The sequence below is a fragment of the Mustelus asterias genome, chromosome 8, assembly GCF_964213995.1.
Source record: "Mustelus asterias chromosome 8, sMusAst1.hap1.1, whole genome shotgun sequence".
NCBI classification, from domain to species: domain Eukaryota; kingdom Metazoa; phylum Chordata; class Chondrichthyes; order Carcharhiniformes; family Triakidae; genus Mustelus; species Mustelus asterias.
This window is the reverse complement of record NC_135808.1, coordinates 77,590,490-77,615,795: the sequence shown is the minus strand read 5'-3', so window position 1 is coordinate 77,615,795 and position 25,306 is coordinate 77,590,490. Positions and strand designations below refer to the sequence as shown.

The 25,306-nt window shown below is 44.6% G+C and overlaps 1 protein-coding gene across 2 annotated transcripts in view; it reads left to right on the top strand.

Annotated features, from left to right (window-relative positions):
* Positions 1-25,306, top strand: part of LOC144497277 (P-selectin-like) — a 75,003-nt gene that overhangs the window by 31,484 nt on the left and 18,213 nt on the right. For both annotated transcript variants that reach the window (XM_078218298.1, XM_078218297.1), the window contains exons 8-20: positions 5,015-5,200; positions 6,204-6,389; positions 7,356-7,541; positions 8,940-9,125; positions 11,134-11,319; positions 11,788-11,973; positions 13,261-13,446; positions 13,666-13,851; positions 14,002-14,187; positions 15,401-15,586; positions 15,806-15,991; positions 20,029-20,217; positions 22,377-22,562. In XM_078218298.1, coding sequence (XP_078074424.1) covers positions 5,015-5,200; positions 6,204-6,389; positions 7,356-7,541; positions 8,940-9,125; positions 11,134-11,319; positions 11,788-11,973; positions 13,261-13,446; positions 13,666-13,851; positions 14,002-14,187; positions 15,401-15,586; positions 15,806-15,991; positions 20,029-20,217; positions 22,377-22,562 — 2,421 coding nt within the window. The remainder of the gene's footprint in view (positions 1-5,014; positions 5,201-6,203; positions 6,390-7,355; positions 7,542-8,939; positions 9,126-11,133; positions 11,320-11,787; positions 11,974-13,260; positions 13,447-13,665; positions 13,852-14,001; positions 14,188-15,400; positions 15,587-15,805; positions 15,992-20,028; positions 20,218-22,376; positions 22,563-25,306) is intronic.

Sequence of the window (25,306 nt, the reverse complement as noted above, 5' to 3'; positions counted from 1 at the left end):
TGATTCATGCACTAAAAGACATAGATCCCTCTGCATTTCACTCACCTGCAGTCTCTCTCCACTTAGATAATAATCTGCCTTTTGATTTCTCCTATCAAAGTGCATGACCTCACACTTCCCCACATTAAACTTCATTTGCCAGGATTTTGCCCAGTCACCGAATCTATTTATATCCTGTTACAGAATCACAATATCCTCACCACAACATGCCCTTCCACCTATCTTTGTGCCGTTGCTAAATTTGGAAACCTTACATTCTGTCCCTTCCTCCAGGTCATTAATGTAAATAGTGAACAATTTTGGGCCAAGAACTGGTCCCTGTGGTACTCCACTAGTTACATCCTTTCACTCTGAAAAGGACCCATTTATTCCAACTCTCTTTTTTATCTGACAGCCAATTTTCAATCCATTCTAACACACTCCTTCTAGTTCCATGGGCTTTTACTTTATGCACCAGCCACTTATGTGGCACCTTGTCAAATGCCTTTTGGATATTTAAATACACTACATCTCCAGGTTTCCCTCTATCTACTCTCCCTGTTATACCCTCAAAGGATTTGAGCAAATTTGTCAAACATGAATTACCTTTCATAAAACCATGTTGACTAGGTTTGATTATATTCAGCTTTCCTAAATGATACGTTATTTCCTCTTTGATTATAGACACCAGCATTTTGCCAATAATAGATGTTAAACTAACTGGCCTATAGTTCCCTCCTTCTGCCTTTCCCTCTTTTTGAACAAAGGTGACACATTAGCTGTTTTCCAATCTTCTGGTATCCTCCTGAAATTTAGCGAGTTATGAAAATTTTTACCAGTGAGTCCACTATCTCTGCAGCTACTTTTATTAATACCCTAACGTGCAGTTCATCGGGTCCTGGCAACTTGTCTACCTTTAGACCCTTGAATTTCTCTAATACTCTACCCCTTGTGATTGGGATTTTTGTAAGTTCTAGTATGTTATTTGAAATCAGCCCATCTGATAACTTAGGGATATTTGCAATGTCTTCCACGATGAAGATTGATGCAAAAAATGTATTTAGCATATACGCCATTTCTTTGTTTGTTGTTATTAGTTCCCCCGCCTTGTTCAGTAGAGGTCCCACATTTACCTTAGCCACTCGCTTCCTATTTATATATCCATAGAAACTCTTGCTGTTTGTTTCTATGTTGCATGCAAGTTTTCTTTCAAAATAATTTCCTCCCTTCTTATGAGTTTTTAAATCTTTTGCTGCTGGATCCTAAAAACTTCCCAGTCCTTTGGTCTACCACTATCTCTTGCCACTTTGTATATCCTGCTTTTCAATTTAACATTATCCTTGACCTTCTTTGTCAGCCATGGATCTTGCCTCTGTGACGATGCTGTGTCTTTATGAAATGTATTTGTGTCATGTTTCTTATGCAGGATTTGTTTTAGTTCTATTAACCGGTGCTGTTTTGCCGTTAACCGGCAGCCCATTTTGTTACTGCAGCAACATAATTGATCTTAATTGCTGGAATGTTTGTTTTAATCTGGACAAATGCAGTGTTGTTATCTTAGTGTTTTCACCTAGGGTTCTTCCAGAGTAGAGCTTGATTAAGCTGATTGACAGGAAAACTCATGTGACAGGGTGGGACTAGGCTTACACATAGAAATCAGTTCAGTTGCTGCTTGGAATTGTTGGAGAGACATTCTCTCTGGACGTGGCTACAGGGAATATTTTCTCTGGAGGCTGCTGTATGGGAGTCAGAAGACTGACGTCTTTCTCCAACTGTCCAGAGGGGTTAAAAGGCTGGAAACATAGCACCCACATGGGGCTATTGCTTACATTGGAATCATAGAGATGGCTAGCTGTTAAGAATTATAGCTTGTCATGTTTAGGTATTTCAATTGGCAAAAGTTATGTTCATTCTTTTCATTATATTTCAACTATGCTGTTCAATCAAGTTTGTTTTGATAAAAGCTTCCTAGTGGGTCAATCGAATTATACCTGGAGTGAAACACCTTATGCTCACCCTAATGACAAAATCAAAAATGTTGGGATCTAAGCGAATTTCATAATATGCCTTGGAATTTCTGATCTGCTGCCTAACACCTCATTCTTGTGGAATGCCTCTTTTTCATTGGGATAAACTCTTGCCAAGCATTTTAGACCAGTTGCTTGAATACCTGCCACTGCTCACCTACTGACCCTTATCTTTGCTTGTTTACTCAGTTCACCTTAGGCAACTATAATTGTAATGCCCTTACTTAACTGCCTATCAACATTGCTTTTATATAGGTTGAAGACACTGGTTATGGGTTTATGGCGTTCACCTTCAAAATGTATCTGGAATTCTATCATATTGTGGTCACTATCTCCTAGGGATCCTTAACCATAAGATCCCTTATTAATCCTTCTTTAATGCACAAAAACAAATCTAAAGTATCCCGTTTTCGGGTAGGTTCCACAACGTACTGCTATAAAACCTGATATACTCCACAAATTCTTCATTATTGCTACCCTTGCCGTTTTGGTTTGTCCAATCAATGTGCAGATTAAAATCACTATGATAATTCCAGTTCCCTTCAAATATTCCCTTTATATTTCCCCATTTATGCTCTGACTTCTTGAGAGGTCACGGGCCCTATTTTACCATTTTGATTCTAAGTGCTGGGCAGACTTGAAACTGGGAGTGTTTCAGATCCGACTTTTAGACCCGTTCTCAGGTGCCCCCATACGCACTCTGTCTGAACAAATAGCAGCAATTCTGAACTGCGCTGCAGAAGCCTATGAGCGGGGCTTAACGCACCCAAAATCCTGCAGCTCCGATTGGTCTCTCCAACTATACATGCACGGAGAAAAAAATAGAAAAACGCTCCCTTGCCACTCCTGGACCGGATAATGCCTTCCCCTGGCCCCCACAGATATTGCCCTACCTCCAAAACATAACTGACCCCCTTATCCCCCCACCCATCCCGTTATCCAGACCAGTCGTGGCTCCCTGCCCCCCGTCCCCCCCACCGATCACATGCAGAGTGGTAGTGGACCCCCCCATCCCCCCCACCGATCGCATGCAGAATGGCAGTGGACCCCCTTCCCCCTACCAATCGCACGCAGAGTGGCAGCGGACCCCACATCCACCCCACCGATCGCACACAGAGTAGCAGCGGACCCCCCCCATCCACCCTAACGATTGCACACAGAGTGGCAGTGGACTCTCCCTTCCTCCCCACCGATCGTACGCAGAGTGGCAGCGGACCCCCCACCCTCCCCAGCAATCGCACGCAGAGTGGCAGCAGACCATCCCTTCCCCTGCACTGATCGCACGCAGAGTAGCAACGGACCCCCTCTTCCCACACACCGATCGCACGCAGAGTAGCAACGGACCCCCTTTTCCCACACACCGATCAGACGCAAAGTGGCAACGGACCCCTGCCCCCCCCACCAGACAGCCATTTGACCTGCCTGCCTCCCCCCACCAGAGAGCCATCTGACCCGCCTCCCTCTTCCCATCAGAGAGCCATCTGACCCGCCTCCCTCCCCCCCCCCCACCAGAGAGCCATCTGACCCACCTTCCTTCGCCCCCCCCACCAGAGAACCATTTGACCAACCTCCCTTCCCCCCAACCAGAGGTCATCTGACCCATGTTCGATTCCTAGCTTGGGTCACTGTCTGTGCGGAATCTGTACGTTCTCCCCATTGTGCTATTTCATAGAAACCTTAGAGTACAGAAAGAGGCCATTCGGCCCATCGAGTCTGCACCAACCACAATCCCACCCAGGCCCTTCCCCCAGATCCCTACATATTTTACCCGTTAATCCCTCTAATCTACGCATCCCAGGACATTGAGGGGCATTTTTGTTTAGCATGGCCAATCAACCTAACCCGCACATCTTTGGACTGTGGGAGGAAACCGGAGCACCCAGAGGAAACCCACGCAGACACGAGGAGAATGTGCAAACTCCGCACATGACTGCGTTCGTTTCCTCTGGTGCTCCGGTTTCCTCTCACAGTGTGAAAGACATGCTCGTTAGGTGCATTGGCTATGCTGAATTCTCCCTCAGTGTACCCAAACAGGTACCAGAGTGTGGTGACTACCAGAGTGAGACTCACCTGATGAAGGAGCGGCATTCCGAAAGCTCATGCTACCAAATAAACCTGTTGGATTTTAACCTGGTGTTGTGAGACTACTTACTGTGCCTACCCCAGTTCAACGCTGGCAACTCCACATCATTTTTAAATACAAATTGCTGTTGTTGATGATAATGACACTGAAAGGTACCTCTCCACCATTTCTGTCAACACCATTATCACTGCTGTGCTATGAGGCTGCATTACATTAAGCTAAGAATGAGCTAGAATGTTTTTCAGTCAAAAGTCAGGAAGACTGAAGCCACCATTGTGAAGATCCACCATAAGCTACGGTGTCTTGACATTTGATTCTATCTCACTCCCCGGGTTACTTTGTCAAGTTAAAACGCAATATGGAAAACCTCAAAATCCTGTTGACCTCAGCTGAGCTTCAAACTCCATCAACATCATCACTTACTACCATCTCTACAACATTAACCAGGTCTAGCCTCCATCAGCCCGACCACGAGGGAAAACCTTGGATGGGATTTTCCAGCCCCTCCTGCCAGCAAGTTCTTACAGTCCCGCTGAAGTCAATGGAGATTTGACTGGCTCGCCACATCCGCCGTGGGGAAGCCTGCCGCGGTGGGTCAGAAATCCCAGCCCTTCTGTCAGCTCTAGACTCAAATGCCTACCTTACCGTCCTAACATTCTTCACCCTCCAAAATTCAACCATTTGTATCCCATCCTGCAACAAGTTCTGCTTGTCCATAACCCCAGTTAATAACTAACCCATACAGTTTACCAGCACATTGAATTTAAAATTGTGGTAATGGGCTGAATGGCCTCCTTCTGTTGTGTAGCCATCCATGGCTTTCTGATCCTTGATTTCCAGTGCAGCCGGTTAGAAAGGCCTCTGCATTTGAAAAAGGTTTTGATGTGTTTGGTGCATAATAATTCCTGAAAACTTCTCTTTGCAGCTGTGAAATGCAGTGAACTGAAGATTCCTCACAACCTCCTCACGAACTGTTCTGACCCCTTTGGACCTTTTAGTTACAGCTCAAGATGTGATTTTGTCTGCGAGGCTGGGTTTAACTTACAGGGATCTGACTGGCTCCAATGTGAAGCTTCTGGGCAATGGACTTCAAAGATACCCATTTGCAATGGTACGGTGAATAACTGGTTATGTTTTGTTGTTCATCTGAAAAATAAAATTGGCCTTTCCTCCTAACCTGGATGTGGTGTTAATAGAAATTGGACATTAAAAAAACTCATTGATCAGTAGAGGTTTTAAAAATAATAATCTATTTCTAAAATTATTACCAAGCAATAATTCTGAACATTTGTTATTCGGAGTCTATTCATGAAACTGGTAGCATCATTCCTTAACTTCATCAGCTAAGTTAATTGTGCATTTTCATGCAACAATGACACAAAGTGCAAAATTCACTATGTTGCAGTCCAAACTTTGGAGCTTGAATAGCAACAACTGGCAGGTACAGCTGCAGTGGAAGAGGCGCATGTCCTCTCCATAGACAGGGTTTAAAAGGATAAGCTGGTTAGCTATTGTAATGGGTCAATGATTCAGTCAAACACTCATTTTGACCTGTGGTTACATCAATTATGTGATATGTCAATCCTGTTATTAACTAGCATGGATTTGATTCTCCTAATAACTGTTCCTCCAACTTTCTCCCATCTCCATACAATTCTATGGAGATGACAGCCTTTGGATATTGCATTTAAATCTCCCCATATGAGGCCACAGAGTCAATGACAACCAAATCTGCCCCTGTCCTCTTATGATATCTCCACAGATTTTCTTCCCAGCAGTCGTCACTGGATAGGAAACTTGCATGCGAATCCTAGCTGATTCTATTCTCCTCCCTAGTCCAGGAATGCTGACGCCAATTGTAATGGTTCAAACAGTACTGCAGCTGGAATCAGTGAACTCAGCACACAATAAGAATTCAGACTGAAATCCTCCTGCACTGAACCACGCCGCAGAATGCATTCATCTATTCAAATCACAAGTGGAACTAGCTTCTTAAAGTCTTCCAGTAAATGAACTAAAGAACAAACAATTGTAATTACAATATCTCCCAAAAATGTTTGCTCTGCAATGGATTCCATTTATCAGGCTGACGAATGGATGAATTCATGTTTCAGCTGTTCAATGTAATTTACTGAAGATTCCTATACGAGGTATCATGGACTGCACAAGCCCCTTTGGAGATTTCAATTACAATTCCAATTGTGTCTTCAGCTGCACTGAGGGGTTTGTACTTCAGGGATCTGGCAATCTTCAGTGTCAAGCCTCTGGAGAATGGACAGCACAGGTCCCCAGCTGTGAAGGTATCACAAAATCCAGAATCATTCCTTTCTATTTATTACAGTGAAACATAAAGACAGACTTTCTCTCACTTTGGTTTTTCTTTCTTTGGTAAAAGCACTATTTCATACTGCGATATTGTTCCAAGACTGTTGCCGACCCTCCGGTATTAATTGTATAACAGTCAGTGGTTAATTGTATTCAGGTGGTAGGCATTTACTGGGGATATCTTTTTGTGTTTAACCAAATAAACAAAATCAACTTAACTTAGGGACAACTTAAAAAGGGCAGCTCCCAAAAAGGAGTGGAACTGCCCAAAGACAAAGCGGAAAGGAAACTTAAAACATCAAATTAAAATGTGATTTAAAGGGGACAATAATACACCCCAGTCCCTGCAGTGCCCAGTGGGCACAGAAGGCATCAACTGTGCCCTTGGACACCACATGTTCCCCTTATAGGCTGTGAATATAGCTGCGGTAGTGAGGCAGACAGTCGGGTTGGATGACCCCCCTCGATCGCCCGCTGCCTGTACCTGTAGATGGAACGCCTTGCCAGGAGGCATTTACTGGGGAGTAACCTGAGCTCACATCAATAAAGGAAGCCCTTTCATTTGTGTTTAACTTACTGAATTTTATATATATAGGCAGAGACCTGGCCATGTTGGCCGTTAGCAGGTCCAGGCAGCGGGAGGCCAAAGGGGTTGTCCATCATGACTGTCTGTCCCTTTCCTGTGGCTACATTTGTGGGTGGAGAGGGAGCACGCAGAGTCTGTCAGCATACTCCCAGCAACCGGTGGCCACCATGAGGGCTGGGATACATCATCGCCCCTGTTTATGACCTGTTGATTGAACCTTTTAAGTTTCCTGTTCATGTTTTATTTTAGTTGCAGTGTCACCCAGTAATTTTTGATCAATTCCTCCGCTGCAGCATAATTGAAGTATTACCGGCATGAGCCTTAAACTATCAAAATTGCTGAATTATTGTTCCAGCTGCAAAATGCACACTCCTGGAGAATCCTGAGAAAGGGATGAAGAACTGCTCCCACCCCTATGGACCCTTCAATTACAAAACAACATGTGACTTCAGCTGCGAAGAGGGCTTCACATTAAATGGATCAGACAATGTTCAGTGTGGAGCCTTTGGACAATGGACAAAACCGATACCCTCATGTGAAGGTACCACTCAGTTTTAAAACCTGTTTATGTTCCAGGACTGCTTTGAGATTGCTAAATTGCTAAAGATGTTGACACTGTATTTACTTTGCAAATTTACATTTACATTTCAATAGCACTGCAACATGTGCTGTTGTTTGTAAACCCTCTTTTCTGATTTAATTATCTGGTCAAGTACGCGGGCATTATCGAGCTGTCTCGCCAGGCTGATTCACTGAGTCACTGGTTGCCAGAAAAGACGCCAACATTGGAGGTGGCTCTGGTAATGCAGTGGCTGGGTGCCATTCTTTAAATGGGTCGCATTAGTTTGCTGTCCTGCTATGGGAGTTCAGGCTGCCATCAGTGGAATAAATCAGATACAGACAGTTACTATTATTTAATTCCTATGGATATAAGGTGTATATGTGCAAAAACGTGCTCAAGTTTACAAACAATGGAAGTAGAATGTAATGAATTATTGCTGACACATATACAATTCTGAAAAATATTCCTTAGATGCCTGTATATTTAGACGCCAGAATTCTTTGTTTTATTTTTTGCCGTTGGTCCTGTATTGTCCCAGTTGCTCGATAACTGCCTTAATGGGAAAATATTGTTCTAATTATTACATCCAAACATAACTGAAGCTTATAAACTGGTATGTAGTAAAAATATATGATCATCAGGTGGAAAAAAAACAAAATCCAAATAGTTTGCCATCTACCATCCTGGCAGTGGTATGATACAGCAATAATGTTGTTGCTGACTCATCTTGGCAATCAATATTTATCTAATTAGCCTACAACAGGACAGGCAATAATGAGGAAAAAAACTCGTAAAAACATTGGGACCCACAGATCTAAAGTCACCTGTTCCTCATACATGCTGTACTCACCATGGACTTTGATATACTGATAATGGTGAGACTGTCACTGCTTGCTATGATTACAGGGTACAATCCAAAGATGTGCGGGTTAGGTGGATTGGCCATGCTAAATTGCCCCTTAGTGTCAGGGGGACTAGCTAGGGTAAATGCATGGGGTTATGGGGCTACGGGCTGGGTGGGATTATGGTTGGTGCAGACTCGATGGGCTGAATGGCCTCCTTCTGCACTGTAGGTTTCTATGGTAAAATACCTTCTGGCATCAGCATATTTGGAAAGCGGGTGACCCCTTATTTTTAAACTGAGTAGTCTTGGCCATAAGTGGATCCTTCCAGCATCCACCCAATCAAGATTCCTCAGGCTCGTATATGTTTCAATAAGATCACCTCTCATTCTTCTAAACTCCAGTGGCTTTAGACTCAACCTGCTCAACCTTTCCTTATTAGATACCCCCTTCTTCCTAGGAATCAGCCAGTGGGAAGATGAGTACTCACGCAAAAGACTGATTATAAATAACAATCTGCAAACTTCTATTCCAGTTATAAAATGTGAGACACTGACACAACCTGAACATGGGGCGATGAATTGTTTCCATCCCATTGGGAACTTCAGCTACAGCTCAACTTGTGATTTTTGGTGCCCTGAAGGATTTGCATTATCCGGAACAAACTGGCTCAAATGTAATGTCTCTGGACAATGGACAGCAAAAACCCCGACTTGCAAAGGTAAGAATACATATGCACCCTAACCATCACTGACAGTGCAGTTTTCTCCCAATTTTCTCGAAGGCACTGAGTCAGTGAATCAGGTTTCTTTCCAGCTGTAAGGAAGAGCTCTCTTTCTGAGTCCTCAGCCACTAGACTGGCTGGGTCGCAGGGTGGAATTTCCAAGGTAGCTCAGGAACTTACCACACCTGACTCCAAAACTTACTATGGACATAGATGTGAAGAGTTGTCAGCCCTTCCCAGTGCCCCTACGCTGCACCCCACCAGATGATCAGGATTTCAGATCACAATTACCTTTCTTAGAATCCCAGAAAATCTGGGATCCATCCCAGTAACCTGCCCCCTTCCTGCTGGCAATCTGTTTGCTTTGTGTACTTGCCCTCGACAGGAAGTTTGGGCTCTTGTTGCCTCTTCAGGAGTGTTGCACTGTTGGAGATAGTTATTTGGATATTGTAGTAATTCAGCCAAATGCCAGTTTCCCATCACCAAACACCCTTTATTGAGCACCAAAGAGAAGGGCCATGCCTGCAGCTTACAGCTGGTGGAAAGGGTCAAGAGCTTCAAGTTTTTAGGTGTCCAGATCACCAACAATCTGCCCCGGTTCCCCCATACCAACACTATAGTTAAGAAAGCCCACCAATGCCTCTACTTTCTCAGAAGACCCAAGGAGATTTACCACGTCAGCTATGACTCTCTCCAACTTTTACAGATGTACCATAGAAAGCATTTTTTCTGGTTGTATCCCAGTTTGGTATGGCTCCTGCTCTACCCACAACCGCAGGGAACTACAAAAGGTCGTGAATGTAGCCCAATCCATCATGCAAACCAGCCTCCCATCCATTGACTCTGTCTACACTTCCCACTGCCTCGGCAAAGCAGCCAGAATAATCAAGGACCCCACCCACCCTGGTCATTCTCTCTTCCACCTTCTTCCATCGGGAAAAAGATACAAAAATCTGAGGTCACGTACCAACTGACTCAAGAACAGTTTCTTCCCTGCTGCTGTCAGACTTTTGAATGGACCTACTTTGCATTAAGTTGATCTTTCTGTACACCCTAGCTATGACTGTAACACTACATTCTGCACTCTCTCGTTTCCTTCTCTATGAACGGTAGGCTCTGTCTGTATAGCGCGCAAGAAACTAATACATGTGACAATAAATCAAATTTTTAAAAAGACAGTCTACACCTCAGGACCTACAACACCGGTTTAAATATCCCTGCTGACTGCTTCTCATTGGGTGAGTCCCTGCTCAATCAATAAGGAAGCTCAGACTCCACAAAGTACACAGGAAGATCTATCGATGATCCCTGTGCCATAACAGATAGCTTAAACAGAGGTCCTGACTACCTGACTCAGTTCAGATGAATCCAATACATTTGGCAGATAACAGCAAGTTCTCTTGATGACATGGATCATTCTGTGTACAAAAATGGTCGCTAATTTGCCTACATAGCATAATCATCACACTTTAAATTTAATTTACCCCACATGAGATGTCCATTAGGTACTTCTAGCTGCAGATTATTGCAAATGATTCTACCTTGTTTGTTCGCAATACGTACTATGTTCACCCATCATTGAGGATGGGGGATATTTGTGATGCCTCATTTTCCTGAGTTGTTTAATTGTCTACCGACAGCGATGACTGGATGTGGCAGGACTGGAGAGATTTGATCTGATCCATTGGTTATGAGATTGCTTAGCTTTGTCTATCACTCATTATTTCTGCTGATTAGCATAGTGATAGACCACTGTCGTAGCTTCTGCAGGTTGCCATTTGATTTTTAGGTATGCTTGGTGCTGCTCCTGGCATGTTCCCCCACAGTCCTCAATGATAAGCACCAGACACTTGTGGCAGTGAGTCTGCCACTTTCGCCCTATGACTTTATTTTGTAATTCAGGGGCACACTAGAAAAGTCAGGTGACGTCTCATTTTTGAACTGACTATTTGTCTTTTCCATTTGTATGTAAATAACAGTGTGAATAATGTCACTCACATTCCAGCCATGAAATGTGACGTACTGAGGAGTCCAGACAGAGGATCCTATAACTGCTCCCATCCCTTTGAAAAGTTCAGTTACACCTCACTGTGTGATTTTACCTGTGCCGAAGGATTTATATTAACTGGATCAGACAGACTGGAATGTGAAGCTTCTGGACAATGGACAGCACAGGCCCCCATGTGTACAGGTATTACACCTCACCAAACTAATATACATTTGTGAGCTGTGCTGAACTTTTCTCTAAAAAGATGGTTCCATTTCTATAATTTATGTGTACACATTAAAGCTATGCTTCAACATGCAGTTTCGATAGGGTCTTTTAAGAGACTTTTAGATAAGTACATGGAACTTAGCAAGATAGAGGGTTATAGGTAAGCGTAGTAATCGCTAAGGTAGGGACATGTTCGGCACAACTTTGTGGGCTGAAGGGCCTGTATTGTGCTGTAGTTTTTTGTATGTTTCTATGTTCTATTACAAATGGAATTCAAACTTGTATTTCAGCTAATTAGATTAAACTTAGATTATTAATTTTAACTGATGCGCAAGGCTTTCAATAAAGTTGATTTTACATCTGTAATATTTTTAACGTTGCAAAAGTATTTAGTTTGTCCCATCTTTCAACAATCTAATTTTAAAGTCCGATTGTGTATTTTAGCTGTAGATTGTCAGACACTGACTCATCCCGAAGAAGGCCTGATGAACTGCTCCCATCCCATTGGAGACTTCAGCTACAGCTCAGCGTGTGACTTTGACTGCACTGAAGGTTTCACACTACACGGCTCAGACAAGCTTCAGTGTCAAGCCAATGGACAGTGGACAGCGATGACTCCAAGCTGTATCGGTACCAAGCACCCTTCCACATATCGTCGATTTTAAATTATTCATTTTATTAAGTATTTAATTAAAAACAGTTTTTTTTCATTTCTAAACTGGTATTTGTAACACTGCTGATAACCTTTCTATCACTTTACTGATGAAACAATAATTGACTGGGTTGGATTTATCATGCTTTTCGCGTACAGAACATACTTGGGCAATTTTCCACAATACCAGGTTGATGCCAGAGTTGTAGCTGTACTGGGCATGGCAAGTTCTGGAGCACAAGTCTTCAGTGCTTTTGCCACAATATTGTCAGGCCCATAGCCTTTGCAGTATCCAGTGCCTTCAGGCATTTCTGGATATCATGTGGATTGAATCAAAATGGCTGAAGACTGTCTTCTGTGATGCTGGGGGTCCTCCGGAGGAAGCTGAGAAGGACCATTCACTTGGCTTATATTATGTGCCCTATCTTTAAGGTACCAACTCAATTTAAGTCTGTAATTTTAGCTGTAACCTGGCAGATGCTGACTCAACCTGAGCAAGGGGCAATGAACTGCTCCCATCCCATTGGAGACTTCAGTTACACCTCAATGTGCGATTTTGACTGTGGTGAAGGGTTTGTACTGAACGGGTCGGGCAGAACAAAGAACAAAGAACAGTACAGCACAGGAAACAGGCCCTTCGGCCCTCCAAGCCTGTGCCACTCATTGGTCCAACTAGACCATTCGTTTGTATCCCTCCATTCCCAGACTGCTCATGTGACTATCCAGGTAAGTCTTAGACTGCAGTGTCAAAGCAATGGAGAGTGGACAGAGCACCCCCCCAGCTGTAAAGGAACTGACGAACATTGGGTAAACCATCCAATATTAAAATGGTGCAATAATGCAGCAATTCTCACAAACCCGCCTGCCTGCCTATGGAAACTGTTCAGTTTTCAAAGTCTTCATATATCTTTCACTGATTTGAGAACTTGCGTTTTATTGTAAAATGTTAGACACTAATAACAACTTGGAAAGACAGGGCCATGAATTGTTTCTGCTCCATCAGAGACTTTAATTACAGCTCAACGTGGGACATTAGTGACAATCTGGGCCTCCCTTTGAGGGAATTGGATAAACTTCATGCGTGGCAACGAACCAACTCCATTCATAAAGTTGTCACTCACTATATGAATATTATAAGTTTGGTTTGAAACTCCTCAGTGGAAGCTGCCTTCATCTTTGCAGTTCTGTAGGTTATATACCCTTCAATTTGCGTATATGGGGTCAGGTGTTTAAAAGTAAGTTGACATTCCAGTCTTGTATTTCAGCTGTAAGCTGCCAGATGCTGACACAGCCTGAACGAGGGGCAATGAACTGCTCCCATCCCATTGGAGACTTCAGTTACACCTCAATGTGTGATTTTGACTGCGATGAAGGGTTTACGATGAACGGGTCAGGCAGACTTCAGTGTCAAAGCAATGGAGAGTGGACAGTGCACACCCCCAGCTGTAAAGGTACTGAACAACTTTATAAAACGTACATTTCTGAACTATATGCAAAACCTTTAAGGAAAGCTGGTTATTCATGCCATGTTTAACGTTGAGAAAGTATGGAGTATATGCCTCCTCTGAGCTCCATGAATCACCCAGAAGCTGACCTCACTCTGTGCAAATTTCAGGGACTAGGTGCCATCTTACAACATTCTCATTTTAAGTTCTGATCTTGTATTTCAGCTGTAGCCTGTCAGACACTGACTCAGCCTGAGCGAGGGGCAATGAACTGCTCCCATCCCATTGGAGACTTCAGTTACACCTCAATGTGTGATTTTGACTGTGGTGAAGGGTTTACGATGAACGGGTCAGGCAGACTTCAGTGTCAAAGCAACAGAGAGTGGACAGCGGACCCCCCCAGCTGTCAAGGTCGTGGTGAAATTTAAATTATTCATTTTTAACAGATATGCAAAACTTTCAATAAAGCTGTTTTTACATCTGTATTATTCTAATGTTGAGAAAATTCAGTGTGTCCCATCTTTCAGCATTCTTATTTTAAGTTCCAATCCTGTATTTCAGCTGTAACCTGTCAGACACTGACGCGACCTGAGCAAGGGGCAATGAAATGCTCCCATCCCATTGGAGACTTCAGTTACACCTCAACTTGTGAATTTAGCTGTAATGAAGGGTTTGCAATGAACGGGTCAGGCAGACTACAGTGTCAAAGCAATGGAGAGTGGACAGCGCACCCCCCCAGCTGTCAAGGTACTGAAGGACATTGGATAAACCCCCACCATAATATTGTGGGGAAGACCATGTTTAGCAATTTTAATAGTTTTTGTTTAGTTATGTTCAGTTATCACAGAATCAAAGTACATGAATCAATTCACTCAATACGGGATCTTACTGTGTGAGTCTCTGTCTTCGGCTGCTACTTGATAAGTGCCATGTGCCATATTGCCTTAGGCCAAAGTAGAGTTATGTTTGATGGTTTTGCTACAGGACTAATGCTGAATGAGAATCTCTGTTACATTTGATGGGCAAGATTAGAGGATACATGTGAAGCTTCTTGTAGTTTGATTGTGAACGTCAATGCTGGCGAGATGTTATGTCTTAAATTATATTAGCTTTTTAACTTAAAGAGAAATAGTCACTTTCCTTCAGAGTTCACAGCAGATTAGTGTGGGTTTGATGATCAGTTTCTGTAATGGTGTTGGCATGATGTATTTTCTGTGACTTTTATTTCTTATGAACATGTACTGTAGGGTGGCACAGTGGGGCCTTGCAGCACCAGAGACCCAGGTTCGATTCCTGGCTTGGGTCACTGTATGTGTGGAGTCTGCACCTTCTCCCTGTGTCCGTGTGGGTTTCCTCCGGGTGCTCCAGTTTCCTCCTACAGTCTGAAAGACATGCTGGTCAGGTGCATTGGCCATGCTAAATTCTCCCTCAGTGTACCCGAACAGCGCCAGAGTGTGGCGACTAGGGGATTTTCACAGTAACTTCATTGCAAGTAAGCCTACTTGTGACACTAATAAATAAAATAAATATTAGTGCAATAATGCAGCAATTCCCACAAACTGGTCTGCCTGCCAATGGAAACTGTTCAGCTTTCAAAACCTTCACATATCTTTCACTGAAAATTTGCATTTTACTGTAAAATGTTAGACATTAACAACCTGAAAACACAGGGCCACGAACTGTTTCTGTTCCATCAGAGACTTCAATAACAGCTTATCGTGAGACATTCGTGACAATCTGGGCTTCCCTTTGAGGGAATTGAATAAACGTCACGCAATGCAATGAACCAACTCCATTCATAAAGTTGTCACTCACTATATGAATATTATAAGTTTGGTTTGAAATTCCTCAGTGGAAGCTGCCTTCATCTTTGCAGTTCTGTAGGTTATATATCCTTCAATTTGCATATATGGGGGTCAGGTGTTTAAAAGTAAGTTGACATTCCAGTCTTGTATTTCAGCTGTAAGCTGCCAGACGCTGACACAGCCTGAACGAGGGGCAATGAGGTGCTCCCATCCCATGGGAAATTTCCGTTACGCCTCAACATGTGAATTTAGCTGCGATGAAGGGTTTACGATGAACGGGTCAGGCAGACTTCAGTGTCAAAGCAATGGAGAGTGGACAGTGCACACCCCCAGCTGTAAAGGTACTGAACAACTTTATAAAACGTACATTTCTGAACTATATGCAAAACCTTTAAGGAAAGCTGGTTATACATGCCATGTTTAACGTTGAGAAAGTACGGAGTATATGCCTCCTCTGAGCTCCATGAATCACCCAGAAGCTGACCTGACTCTGTGCAAATTTCAGGGACTAGGTGCCATCTTACAACATTCTCATTTTAAGTTCTGATCTTGTATTTCAGCTGTAACCTGTCAGACACTGACTCAGCCTGAGCGAGGGGCAATGAACTGCTCCCATCCCATTGGAGACTTCAGTTACACCTCAATGTGTGATTTCAACTGCAAGGAGGGATTTGTACGGCGTGGGTCACAAAGGACTCAGTGTCAAGCCAGTGGAGAGTGGACAGCACAGACTCCTAACTGTAAAGGTACTGAGGAATGTGACGTGGATAAACATTTCTAAATCACATGGGCAGCCATTCTATACTTGAAATTATATATAATTTAAAGTATACACATTCCATATCTAAAAGTACTCAACTTAAATTGGAGAGTATGGGCTCACAGCATGGATACTGAGACCATCCGGTTCTACTAAAAGAATTCATACATCTGTTCCCAAGCTGTTTTACTTGGCTGAGGCCTCAGACGCAAAACAATTTTCTCAGCAAGGGTTCCATTTTGACAGCTGGAGTGAACTGCTGACTATACTTAATTGACATCTTTAATTGTGTATAATAAATTGTTCTTTCTGTGATCCCTTTTGTCAAGGTATCAGTTTTTATTTACAAAATATGAAGGGGTGTGAAGTGTCTGAAGCCTCTGTTATTGACACTTTACTGGTCTGTTTGACACCTTTATAGGGTTGTAGGAACAGTGTTTTTTTAAACTTGTGAATGGATGTTTTTTTCTGAGCAGTTCCACGCATGCCATTTTTCCAACATGGCTTATGGTTCTATACATTGTCTATCTATACTGAGTGAATGGACATGGAAGAGCCATGAATTGGCATGGAGGCTATGAGGGACCATGGGGCTGGATGGGGGGAGGCATGAGATATATTGGGACTAAAGGAGCCATGGCGTTTAATGGGGAAGCATAAGTTGGCATGGAGGGAGTGAGAGACTATGGGAGTGGGTGGGGCCTGAGTTGGTATGAAAGGGGCAATGGGAAGGGAGGTGCACAGAGCATTGGGGGCTTGAATAAGTTTTAGAGTCAGAGGTTTACAGCATGGAAACAGGCCCTTTGGCCCAACTTGTCCATGCCGCCCCTTTTTTAAAACCCCTAAGCTAGTCCCAATTACCCGCGCTTGGCCCATATCCCTCTATACCCATCTTACCCATATAACTATCTAAACGCTTTTAAAAAGACAAAATTGTACCGCCTCTACTACTACCTCTGACAGCTTGTTCCAAACACTCACCACCCTCTGTGTGGAAACAATTTCTCCTCTGGACCCCTTTGTATCTCTCCCCTCTCACCTTAAACCTGTGCCCTCTAGTTTTAGACTCCCCCACCTTTGGGAAAAGATGTTGACTATCTAGCTGATCTATGCCCCTCATTATTTTATAGACCTCTATAAGATCACTCCTCAGCCTTCTACGCTCCAGATAAAAATGTCCCAGTCTATCCAGCCTCTCCTTATAATTCAAACCACCAACTTTTGAACTTCTGGATCCAGACCATGGTTCACGACTCCTACGAGCACCATGAACAATGAACCACCCAGAAACTGACCTGACTCCATGAACATTTCAGGGGACTAGATGATGCCTGCCCCTGCAATGGAGACTGCCAGGTCAGGGTGCAAGGTGCAGGCTTGCTACTCGCACTGTATGCCAGTGAAAATTGGGAGCACCAGGAACAGGGGTGGAAATAATCAGGTCCCAGCCCCCATTGGGAGCACCAGGAACAGGGGTGGAAATAATCAGGTCCCAGCCCCCAGCCCCCATGAGGCTCTGGACTCATTTCAGCTCCTTGAAAATCCAGATCTCAATCTTTATTATTTGTACTCAGCTTTTCCTTTAATTGAGAGTGGCCTGTTGGATGTGTTCCACTGGCTATCAGTGAAAGCTCTAATGCTGAGTGAGAAATGAAAGGCAACAGGAAAATGCATAGAATCATAGAAACCCTACAGTGCAAAAAGAGGCCATCTGGCCCATCGAGTCTGCACCAACCACAATCCCACCCAGGCCCTACCCCCATGTCCTTACACATTTACCCGCTAATCCCTCTAACCTATGCATCTCAGGACACTAAGGGGCAATTTTAGCACGGCCAATCAACCTAACCCGCACAGCTTTGGACTGTGGGAGGTAACCGGAGCACCCAGAGGAAACCCACGCAGACACGAGGAGAATGTGCAAACTCCACACAGACAGTGATCCAAGCCAGGAATCGAACCCAGGTCCCTGGAGCTGTGAAGCAGCAGTGCTAACCACTGTGCTACCGTGCCGCATGAAAACTGTTATGTGGTGATAGCTGAACCATTAGGTTAACTGACGTCGGCTGAACTATAGTTACTGCTATAATGTACCTGGTACAAAAGAAACTAGTAAACCACTATCACTTTGTGTCACAGGGCTACACTTCTAGTGCCAATAAAACAAGTTAACTGGCCATTTATCTCACTGGTGCTTATACAATCTATTTGTGCAAATGGCTACATGACAGTGACTCAACCGCCAATTAGACACAAATGGTTGAGGACATTCTGAGGGTGTGAAATGCAAAATATTTCCATCTTTCTCATTGATTTGTCATAGGTGGCATATAAGGCCTTGGAGAGAGGTTTGTGGTGAAAATCAATTCATCTCAACTGAAAGTTGTAGGGGTTTCTATAGAGATATCATTTAGTCTGGTATCTCAAATTTTAAAAATATTTTTATTAAAGCAATTATCTTCAGTCAGGATTTATTGCCCTTGAGAAGGTACTGAGGTTAGAGGCAAGGTGATTTAGGATATTCTACCGTGCCCCCCCCACCCATGGCCGACCCCGACACACAACACCGCCCCCCCCCCCCCCCCCCCCCTCGGATATCGCAGACCCTGACTGCTCCCTGATCCCAAATTGCTGGCCTCCATTGCCCAACCACACCTGCCCGATCCCCAAGGCCTACCTCCTAATGGGGCCTTCGATCCCAAACCCCACCCTCAGCCTCATGCAGAGCTCCCCCCATTCCCTCCCCTCCTTCCTCCCCTTACCCCCTGATCTGACTGTGCCCCCTCCGCACACTGCCAGGGTGCCAGGCTGGCACTGCCCAAGGAGCCCCCCTCCCCACCCCTGACCTCCCGGGGGGGCGGGGGGGGGGCGGTCTCAATGACCTCTGATCCCACCAACAAGGCCATCACGCCTGGCCCCTGTTGATGGAGACCATATATGATCCCTGCTGGTGTGAACCTCCACATGTGGGGTCAGAAACTTTAAAGAGCCCAGATGATTGAGTCCGAGGCTCATTAAAAAGATGCAGAGCAGCTTCTGTATATTGTAATTGGCCTCCCACTATTTCCCGGCACGAGGCTGATTACATTGTTTTAAAAAAGTGGCCCAGGATGATCGCCACTGGCTGGACGCGAATCCCGGTTTTCTTTCCCGCCCCTCAGTCATTTCCGAGCCCAACACGTTTTCTTTGGAAAGTAAAGATTCAAGGTGATTGAATGGAAAAGTTCAAAATTCACAAAGACGACCAGGAATATTGTTTCCCACATGGAAGAGTTCAGGAGACAGTAACTTAAAAAATGAGAACATTCAGGAAGGACATTTTCATCCAAAGGGTGGCTGTTGTGGAGTAAACCGCAACAGGAGATACCTGAAGTGAACAACGTAAATGGGTTCAAGTGAACATTAGGTATATTTCTGAAGAAAAAAATAACTAAATAATATGGTGAGATTGTAAGTAGGCTGGTTGGATGTGTAAGAACTGACAAACTTCTTGGGTTTAACAGAGTTGTACTGAAGATTGCTCTACAGAGGGCTGGCATTGATTCCTTGGGCTGAATGGCCTTCATGTATGCCATCATGACGCTATGAATCAAGGACAACACAGTTTCTCCAATAATTTTCATTTTAATGATTCAGACTTCTTGGGCGGGGTTCTCTGGCCTCCCCGCTCTGTCTTTTTCATGGTGGGAGGTGGCACGCTGTTGGTTGGCAGTGGGATCTTCTGGTGCCGCCGCTGTCAATGGGATTTCCCATTGACTCCTCCCCACACCACTGGGAAACCCACGGCGGGGCTGCACGCCAGAAAATCCCACTGGTATGTACAGCCGGAAAGTTCCGGTCAATCTTTCTCCTTAATGAAATGAAATAGATTATCAGAGCAAACTCCTTGGGTTGGATTTGGCATATTAGTTCTGCAGGATCCAGTTGTGGCAACATCATGGCACAGATCTTCGCAAATAATGGCTAACATTTTGTAAATTAATGAATGTAAGACACTAATAAAAGAAACCTCCATTGTTCCAGCTGTAAGATGCAACATATTGAAGAGTCTGAACCACGGCAAGATGACCTGCTCGCACCCAATTGGAGAGTTTAGTTATCGCTCAGTCTGTGACCTTGACTGTGTGGAGGAGGGCTTTATTCTGAATGGAACAGACAAACTTGAATGCACAGCTTCAGGGAAGTGGACAGATAAGATGCCAAGTTGTGAAGGTACATTATTACCTCAAAAAAATAAAGTATGATCCATTTGTTAATTTATTTTTTAATCTTCAAAATCTCCTCCATATTCCTTTGTGAACTGATGTCCAGCTGAGAGGACAGATAACCAAATTGCTCCCGAGAGTTTGCTGTTAGAGCTGTCATGTGAATTCAAATGTGGCATTTCCCCAAAGAAGGGACGTGAAATTTGAGGGCATCTGTCCTTGCCTGTACACTCTTATTCACTGCTCCTTGTCTCAAGCATTGGAAAAGGCTTGGGAATGCCAGTCTTGTCAGTTGGTAATTTTTCTGCTGAGAAAGTGAGAAAGAAAATTAATTTGGACAAAATTGGCTTGGGGCAGGATATTTCAGATGGCAGGTCCACAGGGAAGGCATCCCCACCGATCACAGCATCCTCACAGCCATGTAATACTCTGAGAAGCTTTAACAGGCTGGAGGCACCTCTTCTGTCCCTCACTTGGTCAATTTGATTGGCTGTCAGCAGTGCTAGCGAGAGCAGTGGCCAGGACGGAGACTGCCTCAAGGTTGAGGCATGGCAGAAAGTGCCCCTTAGAGGGTCAACCACCCAGGGCATGAATGTAACCATTGAGAAGGTGGGAAATACAGTTAAGCCACCAATTGAAGCTGAATTTCAACTGAATTCAGCAAATGAATAAATCATTTGCTGAATACTGTTTTGATACATGACTTGCATCTTTTTTTAGTTTATTTATCAGTGTCACAAGTAGGTTTACATTAACACTGCAATAAAGTTACTGTGAAAATCCCCTAGTCGCCACACTCCAGCGCCTGTTCAAGTACACTGAGGGAGAATTTAGCATGGCCAATACACCTAACCAGCACGTCTCTCAGACTGTGGGAGGAGACCGGAGCACCCGGAGGAAACCCACCCAGACACGGGGAGAACGTGCAGACTCCGCACAATGATCCACACTGGGAATCAAACCTGGGTTCCTGGCGCAGTGAGGCAGCAGTGCTAACCACTGTGCCACCGTGCCGCCTTACTTTGCTGTGCCAAGACTCGAGCTACACGCAAGGGAAGCTCTATTATTTCTGGTTTGGAGATCACTAGTGTGCAGTCAAGGTTGACCTGAATTGTCCTCATCTGCGGACATTTCAAAACTATGAAACCAGTGCTGGGTAGGTTAATTTTCACGGTAACTTCATTGCAATGTTAATGTAAACCTACTTGTGACTAACAAATAAACTTTACTTTACTTGATGAATGAGCGTAAATAGTGAGTGCCAGGAACATGGGGGCACCATAACAGCTCTTCCCAATCTGGTTATCACTAACTAGCTGCACATCTGTAGTTTCTAGCTGGAAGCACTGTATAATAATCCAGACTCCTCCTCCTCTGTCAAACCACTGAGGCCACCTGCAGCTTCTACACATTGCTGACTGAAATCAGCTAACTTAGTGCAGGCAGCAATTCAAATCAATTCAAATCCTTAATGCTTTTGCTTTTAAATCCTTAATGCTTTTGCTTTTAAATACTTAATGCTTTTGTAGTAATCACAGATGATAATAATAAGCATTAGTTATTTCAAGCCAACTGATAAAACTCTCCCTCAATAATCAGTTCGTAAATTTGTGTCATCAAAATCTAATCCAAAAATCTGACTAAGTATCTTTTTGAGAATTGAAGTTCAATTTTCTAATTATGGGGCAATAGAGTAAAATTGCTCTTCCAGGAGAAAGGCGTATTTGTTAGAATTGCATATTGGAGAATTAGCACTGGTTTTGTAGCCAGCCATTTCTCCATTCAAGCACATCTGTTCTGTGAGCATTGAATTTACTCTGATGGCTGCTTTATTTTTAAAAAAACCTATTTAATACAAATTCTGTATGTAGACAAGTGGGGGAAAATTTTCCTATTCTGCCCGCCACAGGGATCGTAGCAGGCGAGGGACAGACCGTGGAAATGTTCGATGACCTTAGGCGGGATTTTCTGGTTTCAGGTTGAGTGCGGCTGGAAATTCCATGATTTTTATTTTTGCTGTTGTTTGCATTGACATAATTCCAGGATATCTAATTCTGTCAATCATTTTGCAAAATTGTCGATGCTCAAAAAACATTAATTGTATCAATAATTATTGGCCAGTGATATAATGCATTCATAATAATGTCGCTCTTTGAAATCCAACAGTGGCGCAATGTCAGGAACCGAAAATAAACCACTCAGTGATCATGAACTGTTCACATCACCTTGGGAACTTCCGCTACGGCTCAATATGTGACTTTCAATGTGTCGAAGAATTTAGTTTGGCAAGACTTGTGAGAATCCAGTGCAATGAATCTGGACAATGGACAGGCGAGATTCCATCCTGTAACGGTACTATATAGAAAACACTATGTACATAGTGACTTAGTGTCAGGGTTCCTTTGATAATGTTGTTCATGTAAGGTTGAAAGTCGGTTTTATAAGTTGAATTGTTGAACTAGAAGAAAGAACCAGATTGGTTCTGTTAGTAAATGCACCGCCATGTGTTTTCCTGAGCCCAGTGTACAAGATAGGCCCCTGGTCTGTGCACCGCTAATTCCAGGTAGGGTTGGGGAAAGATGCTACAGTTAGCCTCAGTCCCACTGAACTAAGGTTTCTACTCCTGCCGGTTAACCACAGACTCCACTGAGAGTGCAAGTCATGTGAGTACAGGGTTGGGTTTAATTGAGAGGCATTCCACATCTAAATAGTCTAACTGTGATAGCTTTCTTATAGCTCTCATTTTGTGATCCCAATAAATTAAGCTCAGCTGACACCAGTTTAGTGCAATAAGACCATCAAATTAATTTCCCTATCATGGATTTGTGAATACGCAACCACCGGTTTCTGCAACCCCCCACCTCCCCCCACCCCCCCAACCCACCCCAACCTTCTTGAAACAGTGTAATTCACTTTGGCAGGTTATGGGCAGCCGTGGCACTAAACAGTAAGAATGAGTGATGGAACCCGAACCTGTGGGTCAAATTTCTCCCACTGATTTGCATTCTGCTCATTTTCTGGTCCTCCTGTGTAGAATGATGTGTGATACTTTCAGTGTACTTGATGAACTCTATTGAATTGTAACATCATTGGGATAATATATGTTAGAATCTTCACGAGCTGGTCTTTCAGAAAGTTACACTGAGACCACAGCTTGGGAATGCGTTTATGCCTCAATGAATGTATTCATCTTGACGTCCTGTGTCAACCACTGTTCCCAGGTTCAGGTGCCAACATTAACTTGTTGGCTATCTCACCACAGGGACTTTGAACAAAAAACAAAAATAGAGGATTAAAGTTCAAACTCCCTGCCTTGATGAGATTAATGAAGGGAATCCCTGTTTATTTATAAACCTCCCTCACCAGGGTTGAAAAATGGCATCTTTCTCATTTCCATTTTGTTAACGATATGTTGCAATTTCAAACTGACCAGGATTTTACCGGCTGATCTCACCCATCGATGGGCAGAGCGAGCCAGTAAAATCGTGCGAGAGCCAAGAAATCATGTCCCATTTCTCGCCTCCTGCGATTTTACGAGAGCTGGATTTCCGGCGAGGAAATTTAAATTGATTATCTTCATCACCATGTGATTTGCGAGCCCGGCGCTGAATTGTCCGGGCTTGCTTGGCTTTATGGCCTTGCCGGGCAAGGTTACCTCCGGCAAGGTAAACACCTGCTCCCCACGAACGGGGAACAGTCGTGTTGGCCACGCTGGTGGAACCGGAGGCCATTGAGGCCCCCGGGGAGGCCAAAGCAAAGGGGGTTGCCCCATGGGCATTGCCATCCTTGGCAATGTCCAGGGGGTGGGGCCTAAAGGGGGCAGCCTTATCAGGGAGGGAGGGGGGCTGCTGCTGCTCTGCAGATGCAATCAGATTCGGGGGGGAGGGGGCACAATCGGTCTGTGCGACGGGAGCCAGATGTCCATGCGTTGTGGGGCTCATGATTGACTGTGAGGGGGCAGCTGGTGAGACTGCCTGCAGCAGCAGGGCCTGATAGCTCACTCTCTGTCTGTCAGACCCCTGCAGTTGCTATTGAGCATGTGCAGTATCAGAGGTCTGCACATGCGCCGTAACTCTACAGGCTGACCAGCGAATTAAGCCCAGCACTCTGTGTACTGCAGAGGTCACAGTCATGAATATTATTAAATGCTCGGGGGATGCGGGGACTATCCATGCCGGAGACTGACAGTTCCGGGCCTCTGCGCATGCGCGATGGCCCGAGCTGTCAGTCTCTTGTTTGCTGGCCAGCTCAATCGCTGGCCAGCCAGGGACCCTCTTTCTCCCACCCCCCTTCCATTTGTGGGCCAACCCCAACACCCCCCCCACTCCGAGGGACGGCCCACCCCAATCACTGGCCTCCCTCCAGCCCCGACCAATCGCCATGCAGAGTGGCAGTGGGACCCCCCCACCAATTGCCCCTTTGGCCCATTTCCTTGGCACTGCTCGATGCCCAGTGGGCAGTGCCAAGGTGCTCCCTGGGCATTGGCACTTTATCCCTTGGGCAGTGCCAGGGGACACAGACTGGCACTGCCAAGGTGCCCATGCCCAGGGGGTACCAGCCCTGTCGCCCGCCCCCTGGGGGCCCCCAATTGCAACCCCCCTTCACTCTGGCGGGGTCGCCGGCGAATTCCCCACAAGCTACTCTAAATGCGTCGGAGTGAAATATTCCTGGCGGGGTGGGAAATGCTATTGGCCCAGAGAATTCAATCTCAGGTTCGATAATGAGATTTCAAAATACATTAGAAATAGATTTAAATCACTTACCTGTCTTCCTGCCGGTTTCCAGCGCGGTCCCGACTGCGCCTGCTCTCCAGCTGTGGGAGACGCGCATGCGTCGGGAACGCCAAAAAATGTGCTTGCCGGGATGGGAGAATTGGGCCCATCATGTCTGAATCCTTCCAATCCGGTTTTAATCCCTGCCAAAAACTAAAACAGCTTTTATCAAAGTCACACTTGACATCCTACATGACTGTGTGCTCAAAGCAAACAATCAATTCTGGTGTTTGTCAACTTGCTTGAAGCCTTTGACACAATTGGTCACACCATCTTCCTTCAATGCTTCTCCACCTTTGTCTAGCTGGGAGGAACTGCAGTCAC